General features: G+C 40.3%; 2 protein-coding genes across 6 annotated transcripts in view; both read right to left on the reverse strand.

The window, feature by feature from the left end:
• zmynd11 (zinc finger, MYND-type containing 11) overlaps positions 1–4,022 on the reverse strand; it is a 36,408-nt gene extending 32,386 nt beyond the window's left edge. The window contains exon 1 of one of the 4 annotated variants that reach the window (XM_087832328.1): positions 3,826–4,022. Coding sequence is in view for 3 of the 4 variants with exons in the window: in XM_087832327.1 (XP_087688453.1) it covers positions 3,643–3,688 (46 nt within the window). In the remaining variant the exon portion in view is untranslated. Of the gene's footprint in view, positions 1–3,642; positions 3,719–3,825 lie in introns of those variants that run through there. The other 3 variants (XM_087832327.1, XM_087832325.1, XM_087832329.1) reach the window with 3 other exon arrangements.
• Positions 4,023–11,903: 7,881 nt separating this feature from the next.
• LOC148097509 (tripartite motif-containing protein 16-like) lies at positions 11,904–13,763 on the reverse strand. Of its 2 annotated transcripts, XM_087832522.1 has the most exons (2): positions 12,789–13,592; positions 12,025–12,081 (listed from the first exon to the last, which is right to left on the reverse strand). In XM_087832522.1, exons 1-2 carry the CDS (start codon positions 13,590–13,592, stop codon positions 12,025–12,027), a joined length of 861 nt encoding a protein of 286 aa, XP_087688648.1. The 2 variants fall into 2 exon arrangements, with proteins under 2 accessions (XP_087688647.1, XP_087688648.1); XM_087832521.1 differs by having other exon boundaries at positions 11,904–13,763.
• Positions 13,764–20,888: the final 7,125 nt, after the last annotated feature.

Genomic DNA, 20,888 nt, shown 5'->3' on the forward strand with positions numbered 1-20,888 from the left:
GATTTTGTTTTTTGCCTCTAACAAATGTTTCCTCTGGTGACATTTTTTATTTAGGCCTTGCTGATATTAAAACTAGTAAATCATCACAAAAGCAGCAAAACACAAGTTTACATTTTGCCTGATAGAGACACGATGTTTTCTTTACAAATGGTTGCAGTTTCAGATCACCTGATAGTCACCAGGGGCGATGACAGATAACTAAGGCTACGTTCACACTGCAGGTGAAAGCGCATCAAATCCGATTTTTTTGACCCTATGCGACCCATATCCAATCATGGTCTGACAGTGTGAACGGCACAAATCCGATATTTTCAAATCCGATCTGGGTCACTTTCGTATGTGGTGCTGAATCCGATACATATCCGATGTTTTAGAAAGCGACTGCTGTTTGATGGTCAAGTCGCATTAAATCCGTCTTTTACGTCACCGACACAAGACAGACGCCAATTATCAGCGCCGGAGAAGACATCGCGAATGCTTCCTGACCATCCGGTGTAGATGTCAGTGAAACTGTTGGGAAGACAACGTGAACATTTTATTTGTACTGTATAATCTGCAGATTCTGACAGAAATCTGCAACTATCCTTTGAAGCACAGCTCCTCTAAAGCAGCAATAAGAATCATTATTTTGTTATTTACATTATTATGTAAATAACAAAATAACTTAAAGCAAAAATTGGGAAATGTAAAGTCCGAAGTCTTCATATTAAGGGCCATCTGTCAAACAATACTGTTGCTCTGGGTCTAAACAGAGCGCGTTGTGTGTGACGTCTTCTTTTGCGTATGCGGGCCGCTTTGAGCGTTCACACTAGAGCACGTTTGCTGTCGCATTTTATTTGTAGTGTGAACGAGCAGACAAAAAAAATCGGATTTGATCAAAAAATCGGAATTGAGCATCAAGACCTGCAGTGTGAACGTAGCCAAAAACCAAAGATTGTGCAGAATCTGGCGCGACTCTCCTTCACGACATTACACAGGTGATTTATGATACTTGAGTCATCACCTCATACCTCACAAATAGTTTTACCCAAGTATTTGGACCACATACGTCCTTCACATTAACGACGTCACTAAAAACTGTGAAAGGAAATGCTTCAAGTAACAGTAACAAGTGTCTGATGCATATCCAAACCTCTGATTTTCATCAGCATAAACTAGACTATCAGGACAGACGTGTTACTAAGAAGAAAACATTGTTCCTCCTTCCATCTCACCTCGATGTTTAAGAGGAAAAAGCTTGTACCAATGTTTAAAAAATGAAATAAAAGCTGAAACATGGCAGCTATTTTTTTTTTACAACATTTTTAAAAATGCTTACACAAGCATAAATCTACCTAAAAATGTAAATACACCCAACAGTTACTTTAATTAAACCCTGATTTTATTTTACAGTATGAAAAACTATAACAGAAAGATGAAATATTAGGATCTTTGTTTTTCTGCAGGAACAAAAGCTAATTGCTTATGAAGACAAGAGATATATGCCAGTGTGGTTTCTTTTAAAACCACACGCAGTCACTAGTTACTTCAGTTTTTAATGCAATTAATTTCTCCTGAAACTAAATAAACTCAAACTGGTTAGGTTGACTCCTTAAAATGGTGCACAGGCCTGGCCTTCCCTAAATATCTTAACAAATTCAAATCCAATTTTCTGCGGTACTCCTCTTAGCCATCCGTGAAACTTAAGATGTCACTTTCATAAACCACAGCCAAAAGCTAACCATAATACTACTGAAAGAATTTTAACATGAACGAAGATGCTCGGCGTTAGTGCACTTTGTGGTAGAAGAGGCTGAGACAGATGTCGACAGGCGATGTTAATTCTCACCCCTTTCTCGTGAGAGAATGGACCGTGGTTTATGTCGAAAGCATGTAAGACCAAGCTGCATATTTGTTGTTGGGGGCAAAACAAACAAACAAACCACCTAAAAATAAATGCAGATTCTGTTAAAATCAGCACAAACAATGCAAAAGCGCCGTCTGTGACAATGCAACGGTGCATATATCGGTCATAGTCAGTCAGAGTCATTAGGCATGAGAGTTGATGTTACTGCTCTCAGTGTGGCTTCTTAAAAATACAGAGTTGATGTTTTAATATTGCAAAACCAGATCACATGAAGCACCTACTATAGACACATCTGGAGTCCACAAAATGCTACTGGCAAGTGTTTCTACAACTTTATTTTATATTAAAAACAAAGCAATTTAAAATAAATAACCTTAGCCTGTGATATTTACTGATATCAGTGGCCAGAGCTCATCTGTTGCCAGTAAATTTTGCAAATAGTGTAATAAAGGGATTTAAAAACCGTTTCTTTGTTCTTTTTCTCTCTGGCACAAAATGTGGCTTAAACACACACACACACACACACACACACACACACACACACACACACACACACACACCTACAATAAAACAAGGCAGTGTTGGAAAATGGTTAAAATCGAAAAATAATCTGGATTTTACACCTTAATTTGTGTAACACTCGATTTTAAAACAGTGACATTTTTTGCAATGTTGACGAGAAAAAACTGTTCATGTTTTATGTGGATTCTGATAGTGAAACACAGAAAGTGGGCAAATATTCTGATGTTCACATTCAAATACAGGGAAACGCAACCCGGCATCACACCATAGCTGAAGGCAAAACAAAATGAGGTGACACTGAGTAATGTGAGCTACCCTATTCTGTGTCAAGCGCAGTCGGTGTGAACGGGTGCCACCTGTGCAATGATGCCCTCGTTTCCTCCGTTCAGCCTGTGCCTCTCCTGAGATCACGCCGCGTGATGACAGGACGGGCGGCTCTGCACGCCGGCGTGCTCACACATCAATTAAGCAAGGTGTGCGACCCAGGAGCCCAATTAGCAGACAGCCAGCCCAGGCTGAGTGGGCTTCGTGGCTCTCGCGGTAAACAAAGACGACACACCACGCTGCTGTTCCTTCACTAGAAAACTGACAGCCCCACCTGACGTTACGCCAAGAAGACAATCATACCCACTGGTTAAAACGCCGATTAAATCCACTTGACGGGCTCTATGGTTTAAAGAGGGCAACGCTGTCTAAACATTTTAGCACGACTCTGCCATTTACCGTTAGCCCGCTAACAGCAAGCGGGTCATAATAAAAGCTAGCGGAGGATCCCCGGATACAACGAATGCATTACAACGCAGTGATTACAATAACCCGCACATATAATATTTAATTTAAAGAACACACTTGTCATAACTTGTACCGTCAGCAACAAAGACAGCCGCGGCAGGCCACGGACACTGCAATTGAAGGAGCTCACTTTAGCTACTAGCAGGCTGGCTAATGTCCAACTCAAAGCTTGTCAGGACAAAAAAAGTCAGCTTTCCCCCCAGTGAACTCAAACCAGCTCGATTACATTGTAGACTAAATGCGAGATAACCTAAATACCAGAAAAGTACATAACAATAATAGGTGATTGTCGGCCATGCGATCATTATGAGTAGAATTAATCAGCAAAGCTAGTAAACTGTTACGCAGCTAGCGTTAGCTGATGGGAAGCTAAAACATGCCAGCTTTACAGGAAACATTGGTGAGATTCACAATCACGGCAACAGACTGGGAGCGGGAGCATACACTGTGTTTGGTCGCTACAAACTAGGCTAACTAGTTACCTGCTCGTTTATTTTGAAGGGCGCCATGTTCACAGTCCTCCATCATGGGGACAGGAAAAGAAGCCACGGCTAAGCTAACGGCGTTAGCGCATGTAGTTGCTGGCTAGCTAGCCGCAGTGTTGTCACACAGAGCCTGAGCCATTTTCTCCAGGATTCAAAAAAATAAAATAAAATAAAACTCACCTCCGCCTCCGTGTCACAAGCACAAAGCGCTGCAGAAAATCCGTTGAGGATTGGACTCGAGTCAGCTTACATCAGTAATTTTCGAGCTACTGGGGTCTGTTGGTGAAGGTCTGTGTCCAGCTTGGCTGAGAGGTAAACACGGGGCAGACGGAGCCGAGCGAAGCTGCGGAGCCACAGGGAGAACTCTAGTGGTGGAATCTGAATCACTGCAACCCGCTACACCTGGAGCCAGCAGCCGGGAGATTTCAGGGCATCTCCATGTCAAATCGATGTGCGTTGGGGAAGCTGACCTTCAAGGCTGCCTGTCAGACACGCTCCCTGAATCTTTAAATTATTTTTTTTAACAAGATATTTAAAAAACAAGAAGTTTGACAGTATAAAATATAATATTTTTTCCACTTCAATAAATAAATAAATACATGTTTTTTTTTTAAAAAAAAGTCAGATTCAAAAATAAATAGCGTGCTGGGGCTTCTCGAAAAATAAACAAACAAAAACACAATAAAAGACGAAAGCTTGGAATTTGTAAGGTGGTAACAATTTAGAGCAAATTTCAAATTCTTTTTTTTTTTACTTTAATGAAGTAATGGCAAACGTTTAATTCATTTATCTAATGTCAGGCTTATAAACATTTTTTGGTCTGTATTGCATGTTAAAATAAACGTATTATGTTGTTTTTAGTTATTATTATTACTGTGTATTTATTTTTAATTTTCCATTTCAAGATGGATAAAACAGTTGGGGGAGCTAGAGGATAAGGCAAAGTTATGTTCAAACCATCAAACAAATTTTAATATAAGATAAAGATAACACAAGTAGATACCAAATTAAGTTTTTAAATTATTATTTCAATTATTGGGGGGGGGGGGGGCGCGCTATCCACACCTACCTTGCTCTGTGAGGAAAAGTAATTTGACCCCTACCCATGAAATCATAAGAACATGATTTAACTGTGATTAAGCACATTTAAAAAAAAAATGAAACAAATGTTTAATATTATATGGATGGATTATTTTACTACTCTGAATATGTTATTGGACTTCTTTCTTTCTATATATTGTGATGATCATTGATCTTTAATAATTTGTAAAATTTTATGTATTTTTGTGTTGTTTTTGTCCAGTTCACACTTGTAAATGAAATGTTAAATGAAGTTATTAGAAATTATTATCCACAAAAGAGAAAACTTGGAACAGTGGTGAATTTTTTCAGAGTTGGCTGGCCTACCAAAGTTACTCCAACAGTGCATCTGTGACTCTTTCAGAAGGTCACAAAGAACCCAAACAACATCTAAAGACCCGCCTGCCTCATTGGGCTGCTTTGCTGCTTCAGGACCTGGATGGTTGTCACTGATGGAACCATGAATTCTGCTCTCTACCAGAAAATCCTGAAGGACAATGTTCGGCCAAGTTTGTATATACAGGTAACAATGTACAGAATATGTATAGAAACACTGAAAAATTGTACGGAGATATGTATAAAATGTACAGGGATATGTATGCACCCCAATGAGCCAAACCACTTGTATGGTGCTTGTTGCCAAACTGCTCTGTCTGCAGTGTAGACCTGGCATCGAATGAAAAACATTTAACATTATGGATAAAAACGGTCCCATGTGAAAATGTAATTTGACCCCCTACCCCCATCATCCAATCCGTCAAAGAGAAAGAACATGACAGCATCAGTCAAACACAGCGGTGGTCTAAAGCTGCTTCGCTGCTTCAGGACCATTCAGAATGTCCGGCCATCAGTTTGTGCCCTGAAGCTGAAGAGCACTTGAGCGATGCTGCAGGACAATTATCCAAAACACATCAACAAGTCTACAAAATAAAAGCTTTGGAGTGTTCTAATGAAAGTTTGGACTTAAATGAGACTGAGATGCTTTGGCATGACCTTTAACATCCTGTCCATGTTTGAAAACCCTCCAGTGTTTCTAAAAGAAAAAAAAGGTTGTGGAATTGCGTAATCAAAGTCTGGATTTAAATCATATTGAGATGCTTTGGTGTGGTTCTTTTTTTGCATGCAGAATAGTAAAGTGAACCAGAGTCAAATTCCTTTTTTGTGTGCACAAACTTGACCAAATAAACATGATTTTGATTCTGACTCAAGAGATTCTGCAATAAGGAGTCAGCCAAAATTCCTCCATGACAATGCAAAAGACTCATCGTTAGTAACAATAAATTCTTGATTGGTGTTGATGTCTGGTACGGGAGGCCCAACCAGTTCTTAGGTTTCAGGGATAATTATGTTTTGATGTTGAAAAGTGCAGAAAGTATGAGAGTGAGTGCAAAGGTTTGAATACACAAGTCAGTTTGTAAGTTCACGAGCTCTCAACAACACTGATTATTTCTTTTATTTAAGCTTCATTTGTTTTACAATTTAAAAGCCAACAACAAAAGCAACAAATGGCAGAGATGAGATTATTTTGACTTCTTAAACGTAACAAACAAATTTTCTGTTTGTTGCTTAGTTTTTCAAAAGTAATGATAAAAGTTCACCTCCACTTTAAGACTGCAGGTGCAAATAGTTTGACAGTTAATGGAAAATATTTCTGGGCTGTAATCATTCAAAAATGATGGCAAACCACATCCTTCCAGTATATCTACAGCATAATGCCACAGATGAGATCATCACTGTCAAACTGGTCTGTCTGCAGTGTAGACCTGCTGTCCAATGAAACACATTGAACACTATGAATAAAAATGGTCCCATGTGAAAATGTAATTTGATCACTGGCCATTCAAAATTTCTTGACATCAGTTTGTGCCCTGAAGCTGAAGTGCACTTGAGCAATGCAGCAGGACAATGATCCGAAACACATCAGCAAGTCTACCTCTGAACTGTTAAAAACAATTAAAACGAGTTTTGGTGTGTCCTAGTCAAAGTTTGGACCTGAATCAGATCGAGATACTTTATCATGTACCCAAACATGCCATTCATGTTTGAAAAGCCTCCCTCATTTCTATGATTAAATAACTCTGGAAAGTGGAGTGGGCCAAAATTCTCTCAAGATGACGGGAAAGAGTCATCGCCAATTTTTGTAAATGCTTGATTGCAGTTGTAACTGCCAAGGGTGGATCAACCAGTTATTAGGTTTCATTGGGAGCCAGGTATGTTTGGGTGCTGACATGTGGAGAAAGTGTGAGAGTGAGTACAAAAGTTTGCATCACAGGTATGTTTGTAAGAGATTGAAAACTGATTACTTCTGTTACTTATGCTTTATTTGTTTTAGTACAATAAAAGAAACAAAAAAGACAACTATTATGAGAGATTCGATTATTTTCACTGGGTACATGCAGCATGCAGATGTGCTGTTTGTTGCTTAGGCTTTCAGAAGCAGTGATAACAAAAGGTTCACCTCTCCTTGAAACTTTACAGGTAATGGAAAGTTTTCTAAGGAAATCTGTATAAATTGCAACGATGACCCCCAACCACCATCATCCAAGAACATGACAGCTTCAGTGTAAATGACCACAGCAGACCCGATGGCATTAAAGGGAGTTTTTCCTTCCCACTGTCGCCAAAGTGCTTGCTCATAGGGGGTCATATGATTGTTGGGTTTTTCTCTGTATCTATGAAGCGCCTTGAGGCGACTTTTGTTGTGATTTGGCGCTATATAAATAAAATTGAATTGAATTAACATGCTTTTCAGAATACTTTATTAAGTATGGGGGGGGGGGGGGGGGGGGGGGTGCTTCAAAAATGGGATGAGGAGCAGAGAGCAAGCTCACTGACACCAAAGACTCAGGACCCAGCAGAGCCTTGGTTGGTTTGTGGAGACGGGGGGGATGGTTGTGCCTGCAGAGTTCCTTAAACACTTTAAGGCAGGGGTGTCGGACTCCAGGCCATATTACCCTATTAGAGCACTTCGCTCCCGCTCTGCAGGCCTACTTGTTGTTCCTAGAGTATTTAAAAGTAGAATGGGAGGGAGAGCCTTCAGTTTTCAGGCCCCTCTTCTGTGGAACCAGCTTCCAGTTTGGATTCGGGAGACAGACACTATCTCTACTTTTAAGATTAGGCTTCAAACTTTCCTTTTTGCTAAAGCATATAGTTAGGGCTGGACCAGGTGACCCTGAATCCTCCCTTAGTTATGCTGCAATAGATGTAGGCTGCTGGGGGATTCCCATGATGCATTGAGTTTTTCCTTTCCAGTCACCTTTCTCACTCACTATGTATTAACAGACCTCTCTGTATTGAATCATATCTGTTATTAACCTCTGTCTCTCTTCCACAGCATGTCTTTTATCCTGTCTTCCTTCTCTCACCCCAACCGGTCGCAGCAGATGGCCGCCCCTCCCTGAGCCTGGTTCTGCCGGAGGTTTCTTCCTGTTAAAAGGGAGTTTTTCCTTCCCACTGTCGCCAAAGTGCTTGCTCATAGGGGGTCATATGATTGTTGGGCTTTTCTCTGTATCTATGAAGCGCCTTGAGGCGACATTTGTTGTGATTTGGCGCTATATAAATAAAATTGAATTGAATTGAATTGAGGGCCAGTGTCCTGCAGGTTTTAGATCTCACCCTGGGTCAACACACCTGAATAAAAGGATTAGTTCATTACCAGGCCTCTGCAGAACTTCAAGACATGCTGAGGAGGTAATTTAGCCATTTAAATCAGCTGTGTTGGATCAAGGACACATCTAAAACCTGCAGAACACCGGCCCTCGAGGCCTGGAGTTTGACACATGTGCTTTAAGGTGTAGGACTGTCACATCGGCACCCATATCAATTTTAAATGACACGTTCTTGTTATTTATGCTTAAGTCGACATTCCACGGTTCATCCTCACACTTAATGCTACCAAGAAACAAACCATGTTTGTCCTCTTAGACCTCATGCACAGTTTTGGGTGCCCTGCCTGTAATGTCCTTTTTTCCCACATGCATGGCATTTTACTTCATGTGCTGGACAATCTTGCTTTGAATGGGATGGAGCGCCACCACATTTATGACACGTTGACCCTTTTTTGCTGTCTTCTCGGAACCCACGTGTTTGAGCTTGACGACTATCAGTCTGGAGAGGTTTTGGTTCTAACAGGCTTACGACTGATTTTATGCACTCTATCTACGGACTGAGCATATCTAGAGTCACCTTGTAAGGAGGATTGTTGTCGCTTTACCTCTTCACTTTGCCTCGCCATGATGATTAACTTCTGCAGGGTCAAATCTGGGTCAAGCCGCATGTGTTCTGACAGCCGTTTGTCTGTGAGACCGACAACGAGCCTGACACGTATCAGTTCATCATGTAGGATCATGTGTTCTGCTAGTGCAGTCACAAAAGCATCCACCGTCTCATTTTCTCCCTGTCGGCGCATGTTGAATTTGGCATGTTCGTAGATCGCATTCTTCTTCACAATGAAAAAAGCCTGGAATCCATCACGTACCCCCACATACGTTGTCCTTTGCTCAGCTGTTAAACTCAGACCGCGAAGCACATCATCTGCCTCATCTCCCATGCAGTAACTTAAAGTGTTGACTTGGTTCTCCTCCGAACTCACGTTCAAATTACTGGGGAGACGGAATCTCTCAAACTTCCGTATCCATTTGGACCACTCCTGCGGCTTTGAAAAGTCGGATGCTGGATGTCACACTCGGCCCTGCCGGCGCTCTCTGTGCAGTTTCATCTGCCATATTCTCTCTCTCGTTTTCAGCAAGCTCCGCAAAATACCGGTTCGTTCAGTCGAGGTTATATGGATCAGTACAGGACTTCTGAGACCATGTAATGTTATTGATTATACGCAGTGTTGGGAAGGTTACTTTTAAAATGTATTCCATTACAGATTACAGAATACATGCCCCAAAATGTATTCTGTAACGTATTCCGTTACGTTACTCAATGAGAGTAACGTATTCTGAATACTTTGGATTACTTAATATATTATCATGCTGTTTACAACTACATGAATGTACTATTGCTGTGATTTATTACTTTTACTTAAGGTCCGCGGCTCCGAACCGTAGTAAAGGGACCTCTGGCTAATACGTCGGGTTCCTGTCGGCTCGTAGCCGAAAACTAGCTTTACTTTGTTGTCTGGGTCAACTTTGTTAGCAGAGACAGAGAGAGGCGTTGAAAGGCTGTTCCAACGGAACTTATTGTTTCAGAGGAAAACACGAACACGGTGTACAGTCGAGTCTTAATAGCTTACTTACAACTGGGCTCGTCAGGCTCTCTTCTTGGCTGCAGTGGTTATTATTATATTTACATGCTTCCAGCTCCCGTTTTCGCTCGATGACAGCTCGTACTTTTCCTTTTTCTCCCTCCCTCGCTCACAGACACATAACGGGTATGGCAGTCCATTCTCCCTGCAGCACGGACTACACTGCCTATGATGCTACATTCTTTAGAGCTATACCTGTAGCATTCTGCCTATTAGCTTAGCACAACAACAACAAAAACAGGCGCTCTCTCACCCAGGAAACACGCAGAGAGAGCGTCACCCTGTAACCATGGCAACCGTAACGCTGCCGCCTGGAACAACAGAACGTAGCTGTCAAACAAAACCCAAACAGTCCTGACCCGCCACAATATGAAACAGGGAAGTACCGCCGTGTAATCCATTTATTTCAACAAAGTAACTGTATTCTAAATACCACCTAACTGTAACGGAATACAGTTACTCATATTTTGTATTTTAAATACGTAACGGCGGTACATGTATTCCGTTACTTCCCAACACTGATTATACGCGGGTCCATTGTGTGATTCATAAACGACTCTTCATTTTTCCGTTCTTACTCTGATCCACATAACATCCCATTATGGTTCAAACCCACGGGTCTCGCCCTCTAGCTGCCTAACTACACTGACTGACTCTGTCATCTATGCGATTACACCACAAAGCTCAAGTGCACTTGAGCGATGCTGCAGGACAATGATCCGAAACACATCGACAAGTCTACAAAATAAAAGCTCTGGAGTGTCCTAATCAAAGTTTGGACTTAAATGAGACTGAGATGCTTTGGCATGACCTTTAACATCCTGTCCATGTTTGAAAACCCTCCAATGTTTCTAGAAAAAAAAAGGTTGTGGAATTGCGTAACCAAAGTCTGGATTTAAATCAGATTGAGATGCTTTGGTGTGGTTCTTTTTTTGCATGCAGAATAGTAAAGTGAACCAGAGTCAAATTCCTTTTTTGTGCACAAACTTGACCAAATAAAGATGATTTTGATTCTGACTCAAGAGATTCTGCAATAAGGAGTCAGCCAAAATTCCTCCATGACAATGCAAAAGACTCATCGTTAGTAACAATAAATTCTTGATTGGTGTTGATGTCTGGTACGGGAGGCCCAACCAGTTCTTAGGTTTCAGGGATAATTATGTTTTGATGTTGAAAAATGCAGAAAGTGTGAGAGTGAGTGCAAAGGTTTGAATACACAAGTCAGTTTGTAAGTTCACGAGCTCTCAACAACACTGATTATTTCTTTTATTTAAGCTTCATTTGTTTTAGTACAATTTAAAAACCAACAACAAAAAACAACAAATGGCAGAGATGAGATTATTTTGACTTCTTAAACGTAACAAACAGATTTTCTTGTTGTTAGTTTTTCAAAAGTAATGATAAAAGTTCACCTCCACTTTAAAGACTGCAGGTGCAAATAGTTTAACGGTTAATGGAAAATATTTCTGAAGGAAATGTTTATGTTTTTAGGAAGGCTGTAATCCTTCAAAAGAATGCTGCACCACATCCTTATAGTATATCTACAGCATAACGTCACAGAAAAAGTTAACCACCTCAAGCTGGTCTGTCTGCAGTGTAGACCTGGCACCCAATCAAAAACCTCTGACTCATGCATACAGAAACAAGTAAACACGAGGTACTGAGACGTTATGTATCTGACTTGATAAAACCACCTGAGGAAATATTCTGTGGACACAAATACTGTCCTCAGTTTAAAGAGCAAATTCTAAAAGATTCTATTTAAAAGAAAATGTAAAACTGTTCTGGCATGAAATTCAAAATGAGTATATGTTCATATAGATAAAGGTCATCTAGTACAGTGCAGAACTGCTACAACATTGGTTGTGATCATTTACAGATACAAAATAATAATAATATACAGATGTGAGCCAACTCATGTACAACTTTAAAAACATGTCTGTTTCAGTTTAGTAAACTTAGCAGTGTTTCCAAAGCAGTGAAACCAGAGTCCAGCATAGAGCGGCTGAGTGAATGTGGTCTGGACTCTGTGGAGGAGAGTCATGGTTTCAGAGACGCTGTAGAAGGACAAAATACCTGCTCTGTGATCCAGGTACACTCCTACTCTGGAGGAACGAGGACCTGAGACAGGAGTTTGGATGTTGTTGTACCAAAATGTATAACTGTTGTTGTCACAATCTAATGACCAAGATTTGTCATTACGTCCAAATCTACATTCAGTCCCACTCCCTGCTCTGCTGATATTCTTGTATGCGACTGCTACATAAGCTCCGTTCCCTCTCCATTGCACCTCCCAGTAACAACGTCCAGTCAGACTCTCTCTACTCAGAATTTGCCACATTATAGTGAATCTGTCTGGATGATCAGAATAAGACTGTTGTTTTTTCATTAATGTTACTTTTCTGTTCCCCTCTGATAAAAACAGCTGTTTGTTTGCTGTGTTTGGATCCAGTGTGATTTCACATGAATATTTTAAGAATCCAGCTCTGGTCTTTGGCTCTGGTGGATCTGACAGTGAAACATCCACTTCAGTGACTGTCAGTGAGATGTTTGTCCGTTCCTCTCTCAGAATGTCCTGTAGTTTATCTCTGACCTCTGACACAGCTGCTGTCACATCCTCAAAGTAGCTCAGAGGACGGATATTGATGCTGGATGAGTCTGTAGACTCACTGAGTGCTGACAGTGAGGGGTAGTTGTGTAGAAACTGGATGTGATCCTCTGTGTGTGAGAGCTGCTTCAGCTCAGCATCTTTCCTCTTCAGCTCAGTGATCTCCTGCTCCAGCTTCTCCTGAAGCTCTTTGACTCGACTCACTTCAGTTTCCTGCTGGGATCTGATCTGCTGCTTCACATCAGAGCTTCTTTTCTGGATGAGATGGATCAGCTCAGTGAAGATCTTCTCACTGTGCTCCACTGTTTGATCAGCAGACTGATTGATGGCCTCCACCTCCTGTTGAAGCAGCTTCACATCTTTCTCTCTGTCCTGGATTCTCTGCTGGATGTTTTGTCGACTCACCTCCAGCTCTCTCTGCCTCTCAGTCCTTTCTGCTGCAGCTGAGACTGTGTCGTGGCCTTTATGTTCATCCACAGAGCAGAGATAACAGATACTCTGCTGATCAGTACGACAGAACATCTTCATCACCTCATCATGACGAGAGCAGATGTTCTCCTGGAGCTTCTTGGAGGGCTCCACCAGCTTGTGTTTCTTTAATGGAGCCACATCATAATGAGGCTGAAGGTGTTTCTCACAGTAAGATGCCAGACAGAATAAACAGGACCTGAAGGCTTTCATTTTTCTTCCAGTGCAGACATCACAGGCCACATCTTCAGGTCCAGCATAGCAGTGATCAGCAGGAGCAGCTTGGAGTCCAATCCTCTCCAGCTCTTCCACTAATTCTGCTAACATGGTGTTTTTCATCAAGAAAGGCCTCGGTGTGAAAGTCTGTCTGCACTGAGGGCAGCTGTGAGCTTGCTTTGTATCTTCTGCATCCCAGTGGGCTTTGATACATCTCATGCAGTAGTTGTGTCCACAGGGAATAGTTGTGGGATCCTTCAGTAGATCCAAACAGATCGAACAGCATAATCTTGTTTCGTTGTTCTGAAATTCTAGCTCTGCCATTTCAGCTCTCAGTTTCATGCACAGCCAGCATGTGTCTCTGTCTGCAATGTTAGAAGAGTTTGTCTGAGCTTGCAGACAGACAAGCTGGTTACACCCACTCACAAATTTAATAAACCGTGAACGGGAAGGAATGAGGAAATATGTACCGCACGTGGAAGAGGGAAGTATCATCAGGGTTGGGTTTTTAAAAAAAACTTTTTTAGATACAGTTGTTCAAGATGCTCGACAGGTTTTCATTTACAACAAACAGAAGTTTGATTTGTGTTACAGCAGCTCATGAGTTAACATGATGCAATAAAAGTACTTTTAGAGCTACATTTTTCCAAACGCATTTACTTGAGTAGGGTTAGGGGTCCCACTTCAGCATGCAGTCAAGTTCAATTTTCAATTCAATTCAATTTTATTTATATAGCGCCAAATCACAAGAAAAGTCGCCTCAAGGCGCTTCATAGATACAGAGAAAAACCCAACAATCATATGACCCCCTATGAGCAAGCACTTTGGCGACAGTGGGAAGGAAAAACTCCCTTTTAACAGGAAGAAACCTCCGGCAGAACCAGGCTCAGGGAGGGGCGGCCATCTGCTGCGACCGGTTGGGGTGAGAGAAGGAAGACAGGATAAAAGACATGCTGTGGAAGAGAGACAGAGGTTAATAACAGATACGATTCAATGCAGAGAGGTCTGTTAACACATAGTGAGTGAGAAAGGTGACTGGAAAGGAAAAACTCAATGCATCATGGGAATCCCCCGGCAGCCTACATCTATTGCAGCATAACTAAGGGAGGATTCAGGGTCACCTGGTCCAGCCCTAACTATATGCTTTAGCAAAAAGGAAAGTTTGAAGCCTAATCTTAAAAGTAGAGATAGTGTCTGTCTCCTGAATCCAAACTGGAAGCTGGTTCCACAGAAGAGGGGCCTGAAAACTGAAGGCTCTCCCTCCCATTCTACTTTTAAATACTCTAGGAACAACAAGTAGGCCTGCAGAGTGGGAGCGAAGTGCTCTAATAGGGTGATATGGTACTACAAGGTCATTAAGATAAGATGGGGCCTGATTATTTAAGACCTTGTATGTAAGGAGCAGGATTTTGAATTCAATTCTGGATTTAACAGGAAGCCAATGAAGGGAAGCCAAAACAGGAGAAATATGCTCTTTCTCTCTCTCTCTCTCTCTCTCTCTCTCTCTCTATATATATATATATATATATATATATATATATATATATATATATATCTGTGTTAAAATAACACAGTAGACTGTTGCAGTTTATTATTATAGCATTAGTTTGGATTAAAGTTTATTCTGTAGTGGTCCATTGCTGCCCCCTAGTGACTAATGGAAAACAGAGCAGCCGTTTGTGAAACTGCTGTTGCAGAGCGCGTGTCTGTTTTCTGTCTTATCTTTGTTTGTGGAGCACACTCAGCCAGAACGTAAATAACAATTTTAAGGGGGAGCTAAAGACTTCTTGTCATCTTTTACAAGGTGGCAATGGTGTCTACAATTATTTGAACCTCATTTACTCGTCGCCACATTTACTGATGTCCTGGATTTTTCAAGAAACTTTAGTGGAGCAGGAAGCTAGGCCTAAACAGACTGACAACCATCTTACCTGGAGGACTATGATGTGTGGTATCCAACCAGCTAACAAGAACCATCTCACTCTGAGAGTAGAGAGTGTGCTGGGATGATCCCATCTGTCCAGTAAAAGGTGTTTTTCAAGTTCTTTCAAGTTTATTCAAGTTACCAGAATTACAGTTATCAGGGTGCTTCTTAGATGACATTGACAATACTATTCTTTGAGGTTGACGCCAACAAGGGGAAAACAACAGGAAAACATGCTGAGACTTATAGAGGTGGTAATTAAACTGCAGCAAAACCTCCAGCAGATTCCCTTCATACGTCTGTCTCAGAATTAGATGTTATATTTGAAAGGAAAGGTTGAAAAATCTCTGTCATCTTTTCCTCTTCACACCCAGCAGGACAGAATACAGGAGCAACATTTAATTTGGACTAAACGAGTAAATTGAATGTCAGCGACTTGCATAAAAGTTGCAGCAACTGACTCCTACCCACTGCTGCGTTCTCTCCCAGCTCACGCGAGCCCACACTGACCCGTCAGACTGGTTTGAATTTGATATCCAAGTTGCTGACGGTGAAGCAGAGATGGCAGGGATAAAGAAGAGAACAGCTTGTCACAGATAAAACAGATAAAGCCTAAATATTCTTCCATTCTGCTCAGTACTGATCCTGTTACTACAGCTGCAGTTGCTCCACAATTAATGACACCCTGTCTCATTGGGCCTCTAGCGTAAAATTGACCATCTTATTGGTCATTCAATAAAATATAGTAATAATGAATAATAACTGACCATTTAAAAAGTTGTCTTGTAGAGGTGCTTTACAGCTGCTCTCACAGGGATTCAGGTTGTTTTCTTTGGAACAAGAATTGCTGGAATCCAACACCTCACCAACACCACGACACGGCTTTATGTAAGCGGACATAGTGGACATAACTCTGCGAAACTAGGTCGCTCTTCCTGACTGAAAGACAACAACAGAAATGAGCTGAAATGAGCAACTTTCTGTGGAATGTCAGTCGTCGTCTTCTTTCGGCCGCTCCCTTCAGGGGTTGCAGATCATTTTCCTCCATCTCTCCCAGTTATCTTCCTCTGTCACACCAACCCGCTGGATGTTTTCCTTCACTGCATCCATTAATCTTATCTTTGGTCTTTTACTCCTTTATTTCCTCCATCTCTAACCTCGTCTATCCTGGTCACGTCTTCAGCTTTGCCACTGTGTAAACCCTCCCTTTCACTCTTGCTATTGTCCTCCTGTTACAAATCACTCCTGTGCACTGTCTGTCTTTACATGGTTGACCTCTAGCCAGTATACATTTCAAATTCTGGACTGAAAGTCAATGCCAAGATGCTTCCTGGCACAAAGTGACAACATTCAGAGCTACTGTTAGATTGTGAGGCACATTTTTAAGGAGGAGAGAAACAATTTAGCAGAAAATTCAAGGAAACGTGATCTACTCTGCAGGAGCAGCTGGCTAAACAACAGATAAGTTTGAGCAACATCATTTTGAAGGCATGTGTGTGATAAGATCAGTAAACTCAGCACTGGAAGTCTGTCGTGGCTCAAACTGTTACAACAGAAGTGCTGAGGACTGGAGTCAAAGACATTAGGTTCTGTATTATTTATCAATCATTTTATTCAGTGACAATATTTCCCAGAGAACTGATTGGTCAGTGTGCGGTGATTTTATATGTGTTGATCTCTAATCTGGAACCTAACCAGTTTTACACCACAAAGGAAGTTAACACAGGCTGGCTTAAATTGCCTTAGCTGGCTCAACAGAACATGAAAACCACATATTGCCTTAGCACACGTCTAACATGAATCCACAGGTTTAGATTTTTCATTACCCACTAATGTTGTTTACAGTTCCCAAGATATTAAATAAAGTTTTACTCTTTGGGACACACCATACACTGGTCTGACAGCTGGGTAACCTTTGAACACAACGTTTTTATATTTAGAGCGCTCAACCCACATCCAACAGACTCATCTGGTGTATAATAAAATGCTATATAAACCTCTACACTCACTACATTTTCATGTCCTTTTGAACTGAGCTCCTGCTGAGAGTCTGCAGCTGCATAACCTGTGCATCGTGTTTGTGTTTAAATCAGAATCCGAATACTTTTTTTAATTTAAATTGTTAATAAAGTTCTGCAAACAGGACCACAGGAACTATAATACAGACCGAGGCATATTTATGCAAACGTGGAATGCATGATAGCAAAAACAGCTGTTTCTAAAATATTACTGAATACAGCTCAACATATATATTTTCAAAGATTCTTCCATAAAATGAGAGGTTTCTTCCTGTTAGAGGGGAGTTTTTCCTTCCCACTGTCGCCAAAGTGCTCATAAGGGGTCATATGGTTGTTGGATTTGTGCCTGTATGTATTATTGTACTATTGTCTACCTTACAACATTAAGCTGTCTGTCGTTGCGATTTTGCGTATGAACAAAATGGAATTGAATTGAAAATTGAATTAAAAACATGAACAAAGTGAGCTGCTATAGAAATGTGTGATTATTATGATTTTGTTAAAGAAATGTGTACAAGTATGTGTAAAAATAAACAAGTAAAATGAAAATGAACGAGTTAATAAAAGACTGGCTTTACAAATAAAAAGAGACAGCTAGAATTATTTCTCTGTAACGAAGCTGTTTTAGTGAAATAAGCCAACAAGTCTCTCTGACTGATGAATGTCCTGGGTTGTTCTGCTCTAAATGAACTTTGATCTTTGTAGTGTTTCAGGACTAGTTTCACATATTCTTCATCAAATCTGAGTGAGACCTTGGAATGAAGGTTTGTTCACACCTCAAAATGCATTTAAAAAAGTGTCCATTTGTCCACACATTAAAATTAACCACAAAGATACACATGTATGCATTACATACATAGAATGTGTCCATTCGCTTCCATCCATCCTTTTCAAGGTCGCGGGGGGCGCTGGAGCCTATCCCAGCTGTCATAGGGCGAGAGGCGGGGACATCCTGGACAGGTCGCCAGTCTGTACCCGGAGGGAACCCACGCAAACACGGGGAGAACATGCAAACGTTCTCCCCGGCCTGATGGTGGAATTGAACTCAGGACCTTCTTGCTGTGTGGCAACAGTGCTAACCACCGTGCTGCCGTACATAGAACTTGTTCATTTACAAAACAAGAAAATATTTTGTCTGCCAAAAAGATGGATGCAAATGTAATTGTATATTTAGGATATGATAAACAGAATATATTTGTTGAAGGCAAGTCTGGTTATTACTTTTAGACCTGGGAAGTGGACGAGAGACAACAACATAAAAATACATTAAAAATGTTAAACAATCATTAAGAGCACAGAGAAGTTTACATTTTCATTTCATTTTATGAAGTTCAAATTGTCAAATGTTTCACTGACTGTTCATCTCTGTGTTGTAATAAAAGACAAAATATATTATGGATGACTTCAGTCTATCTGATTTTGCAACAACAGATATTTGTTTGCTGTGTTTGGATCAAATGTGGTTTCACGTGAATATTTTAAGAATCCAGCTCTGGTCTTTAGCTCTGGTGGATCTGACAGTAAAACATCCACTTCAGTGAATGTCAGTGAGATGTTTGTCATGTTCTGCAATAAGGAGTCAGCCAAAATTCCTCCATGACAATGCAAAAGACTCATCGTTAGTAACAATAAATTCTTGATTGGTGTTGATGTCTGGTACCAGTTCTTAGGTTTCAGGGATAATTATGTTTTGATGTTGAAAAGTGCAGAAAGTGTGAGAGTGCGTGCAAAGGTTTGAATACACAAGTCAGTTTGTAAGTTCACGAGCTCTCAACAACACTGATTATTTCTTTTATTTAAGCTTCATTTGTTTTAGTACAATTTAAAAACCAACAACAAAAACAACAAATGTCAGAGATGAGATTATTTTGACTTCTTAAACGTAACGAACAGATTTTCTGTTTGTTGCTTAGTTTTTAGTAAAGTGATGATAAAAGTTCACCTCCACTTTAAAGACTGCAGGTGCAAATAGTTTGACGGTTAATGGAAAATATTTCTGAAGGAAATGTTCATGTTTTTAGGAAGGCTGTAATCCTTCAAAAGAATGCTGTACCACATCCTTATAGTATATCTACAGCATAACGTCACAGAAAAAGTTAACCACCTCAAGCTGGTCTGTCTGCAGTGTAGACCTGGCACCCAATCAAAAACCTCTGACTCATACATACAAAAACAAGTAAACATGAGGTACTGAGACGTTATGTATCTGACTTGACAAAACCACCTGAGGAAATATTCTGTTGACACAAATACTGTCCTCAGTTTAAAGCAAAGAAACCTCCAGCAGAACCTCTGCAGTGCCCAGTTGGGATTGAGGGAGGAAGACATGATAAACACACCCACTCCACCTTGCCATGTTATATTCTTCACTTCTATTGTGCACTTTTTCACCCAGAACGTTAGACTCACGTGCAGTTTCCACATGTAAAAAATAATTAAAAATCTGAATGTGTGTTCATGTGATTTATTAAACACTTAAACACAAGCTACAGTATTAAATGAGGCTTTTGCCAGGATTGTCTTTCATCCCCACTGTAGCTCACACTAACGATCAAACCTTGTGTAATAACTGTGTAATTATATCTACAGATTCATGGACAACGGTGTCATATATTGACTACAAATTATCACTATATGCTATTATTATCAATTTTAGTATAAAATTACACAATTCTTAATTTGTATATTTTATTAAACATTATTATAAACAAATGAAGGGAAACATTTTAGCTCAATTGATAGATGACTATACTGTACTATAGTTAATTGTCGGAATTAAATATTTAAACCATAAATTTGTTGGCAAACGTTACTTTCTTTTTCAACACATTCTTGTGCCACACCCAACACCCAACGATTTAATCTTTGGCCTGTCGTGGTTTAATCCTGAGACTGTCTCACACTCCAGGTATGAGATTAAAACACAGTGCAGTACAAAGTGTGGAAAAAATAGTAATATTAATACATAAATGCAGAAATTATACTAGATAAGTAGAAGTAAATAAAGTAGTGACAGTTTGAGCTTTCCATTACGGACCATGATTTTTTCTCTTTGCACCTGCTGCTTCCTGTTAATGATCGGCTTGATGGTAAACAGGTGACAATCACTTGTTGCTCAGTGAAGTCTTGCCTTTAACCCTCCCCAGTTTTTTGTCACCTAATATACCGACTGCTTCACCTGCTGATGTTTTTCAGAGAATAACAACGTTTACTATAAATAATGTTTTACATTTGAATATAAATCTTAAAGGAATCATCTATAACACATAATTAGTGGCCTTATCTGTGTTTAGGCTCAACATCAACATGGTAACGAACACACATACTAAACCCTGAACCCTGAATTTCTAATCTGTCAGAAATTGTTTATTCAAAAGTAAACTAGGCTTCATAAGTTAAGTAACTACTTTTTTTTAATAAGAAAATGATCAGCCCAATGACTCATAGAGAACTTTTACTTTTTTTTACCTACTGGTTTTTCCAGCTATTGTGCATTGTGACTGACGCTGAGCATATAAATAAACACAGAAAGAAACAATGCGTGTGAGTGTCTGACAGGCAGTTAGTCATTATAAGCAACAAAATAAACTCCTACCAACAAGTCTTTCTGGGTAAGTTTGATAAACCAAAGAAAAGCTTAATGCATAAGTGAAGTCACAGATCTTCTCACGGTGTTGG

Source organism: Neolamprologus brichardi, chromosome 18, assembly GCF_056152115.1.
Source record: "Neolamprologus brichardi isolate AB-2024 chromosome 18, ASM5615211v1, whole genome shotgun sequence".
NCBI lineage: Eukaryota > Metazoa > Chordata > Actinopteri > Cichliformes > Cichlidae > Neolamprologus > Neolamprologus brichardi.